At 36.9% G+C, this 2,117-nt stretch overlaps 1 protein-coding gene across 1 annotated transcript in view; it reads right to left on the minus strand.

Annotated features, from left to right (window-relative positions):
- Window positions 1-1,560, minus strand: part of LOC101306952 (transcription initiation factor IIA subunit 2-like) — a 4,835-nt gene extending 3,275 nt beyond the window's left edge. Inside the window, exons 1-3 of the mRNA XM_004287388.1 lie at window positions 1,477-1,560; window positions 1,155-1,294; window positions 1,018-1,068 (exon numbers count right to left, since the gene is read on the minus strand). Of these exons, the coding sequence (XP_004287436.1) occupies window positions 1,018-1,068; window positions 1,155-1,283 (180 nt within the window). The 5' untranslated portion in view covers window positions 1,284-1,294; window positions 1,477-1,560. The remainder of the gene's footprint in view (window positions 1-1,017; window positions 1,069-1,154; window positions 1,295-1,476) is intronic.
- Between the last annotated feature and the right edge of the window lie 557 nt (window positions 1,561-2,117).

Genomic DNA, 2,117 nt, shown 5'->3' on the forward strand with positions numbered 1-2,117 from the left:
ACGTCCCTCCGTTCGCCATCATACGGCGCCGGCGAGGGCGAACGGAGGAACGTCTGCACTTTAAGGCCGGTGCGGATGTGCGCCTCTGATCCGGCCTGATATATATATATATATAACAATCTAACAAAGTAACAGTGCCGAGAAATCTAAAGTGTCAGTATATTTTTTATGCAAGTTACCATAGTCTTAGACAAATCTTAAGATGTTTTGAAGTTCAGAACTCAAATTTGAAAAATTACAATGGATATTTCTAGTGAGTAAAGGAACTTTATAAGGTTTCATTCAACTAAAACTTTGGAATAAATAAAATTAAAATCATAAATTGGGTACAGATGAGCTTCAAAATTAATAGATGAGCTTCAAAATTATCCAGACAATCCCTGATGCTAAGTCATCATGTAACTTTGGCTCTGCAACTATCATTTTGTGGTTTTGATTAAAGCTTTATTCACATTTGAAAACAAAGTACAAAAGAGAGGAACAAATGCTCCCATCTTTTTCATCCGCGCTTAGGAAAGGATGCAACAATTACAAAACGACCGTTACAACTAATCGTAACTCCCATCTAATCAAAATTAATCAAACAATAAAAAATCAAATGTTCAGAAAGTGATGCTCAAAAAGACGCCAAGGTCTCATAGTTAATGCCATTAGCTCGAAAGACTGTAAAACAAAACAGAAAAGCCAAAAGGGCCAATCCCTCACCAACTATTTTCAGTATTTTGTACAATTAATATGAAGTCGAATTCAAACAAAGCATGCACAAGGATAACATCAAAGCATCACAATAATCACGCTTCCATAACACAATCAACTGCAACGCACCCAGATGATAACACACAATCACCAGACCAATCACTTCACCAAACACCACACAGCTCTTCTAAGCTAATATCTAACTCAAATACACATCAAACCTCACAATGTTCAGACCCAACAAAGCAGTTTCGTTAATTCAAATCCCAGAGATAGTTACGAAAACCCAGAAATACAGACAACAAAATTAAACAACATTACCTTGATGGAGACCTTGCTCTTCACCTGGGTTTCGAGAGCTTCAGTCATAGACTAGACGCAAAGCCCATCAGAAACACAATCAATACACAAATAAAAACACCAATTAATTCAAAAAATTCAAAGGGCAGATACAATACCTTATCGAACTGAACAAGAACCTGAATTGCGAGCTCAGGACTGAGAGTCCCGTTCTGAACCATCTCGTCCAAAGTCTCAGTCAAACACATTCCGATCGTCGACCTCCTGTATAGCTCAAACGTCGCCATTTTCTTCCGATCTGTCACCAACACAACACAAAGAAACGAAATTGAGAACGACCGATGGAAACCGAATCGGAAATTGCTGGGGTGAGATTTTTAGGGCTTGGGATAAGATTAGCGAGCAGAAGAAGAAGAAGAAGAAGAAATTGAAGAAGGAGATGAAGAATTGAAATTGGGAGAGGGGGAATTGGAGAGTTACGGATTAGTGGCGACGCTGTAGGAGATTGTGGCTCTCTCTGTGAACGTTGAGCTCCGGAAGCTTTTTTCTGAGCGCAGAAAAATTTGGGGCTTTTTATACCTAGCTTTCGTAGTTCTGGGGTATATATAGACGGGACCGACACGGGAGGGGCTGAAATGACTTGTGTGCCCTCTGCTTTTTATTGTTCAACAATTTAAATCGTTTTTTTTTTTTTTTTTCCTTGTCATTTTCATATAAGATAAACCGAGTCACTGATATCTTATTAGGTGAAGTTAAACGTTAATGGTTTTGGCTAAGGTGGTGTTATTAACATACTCTTTATTTGGTGAGTTTATTTGGTGAGAACCAATCATCAATGAAATTCAAGTGATAAGTTTATAAATAAAATAAAAATGTGTGCATAGAAAAATAGATGAGATGTGTTAATAATAAAAATGTGTGTGTTATAATAGCAATACCCTTTGGTTATGATCAGAAATGAAACTAAAGAGCCAATTGAATCTATGGCGGATACAACTTCCGGCATTTGATTTAGCCTACTTAATTTAGCACGATCAATCTTAAAAGTGACAAACTTAATGCATTGAATAGTTTATTTGTACCTCCAAACATTGTGTTCATAATTTTTAAGAATTTATTTC

Source organism: Fragaria vesca, linkage group LG1 (genome assembly GCF_000184155.1).
Source record: "Fragaria vesca subsp. vesca linkage group LG1, FraVesHawaii_1.0, whole genome shotgun sequence".
Classification (NCBI taxonomy): Eukaryota; Viridiplantae; Streptophyta; class Magnoliopsida; order Rosales; family Rosaceae; genus Fragaria; species Fragaria vesca.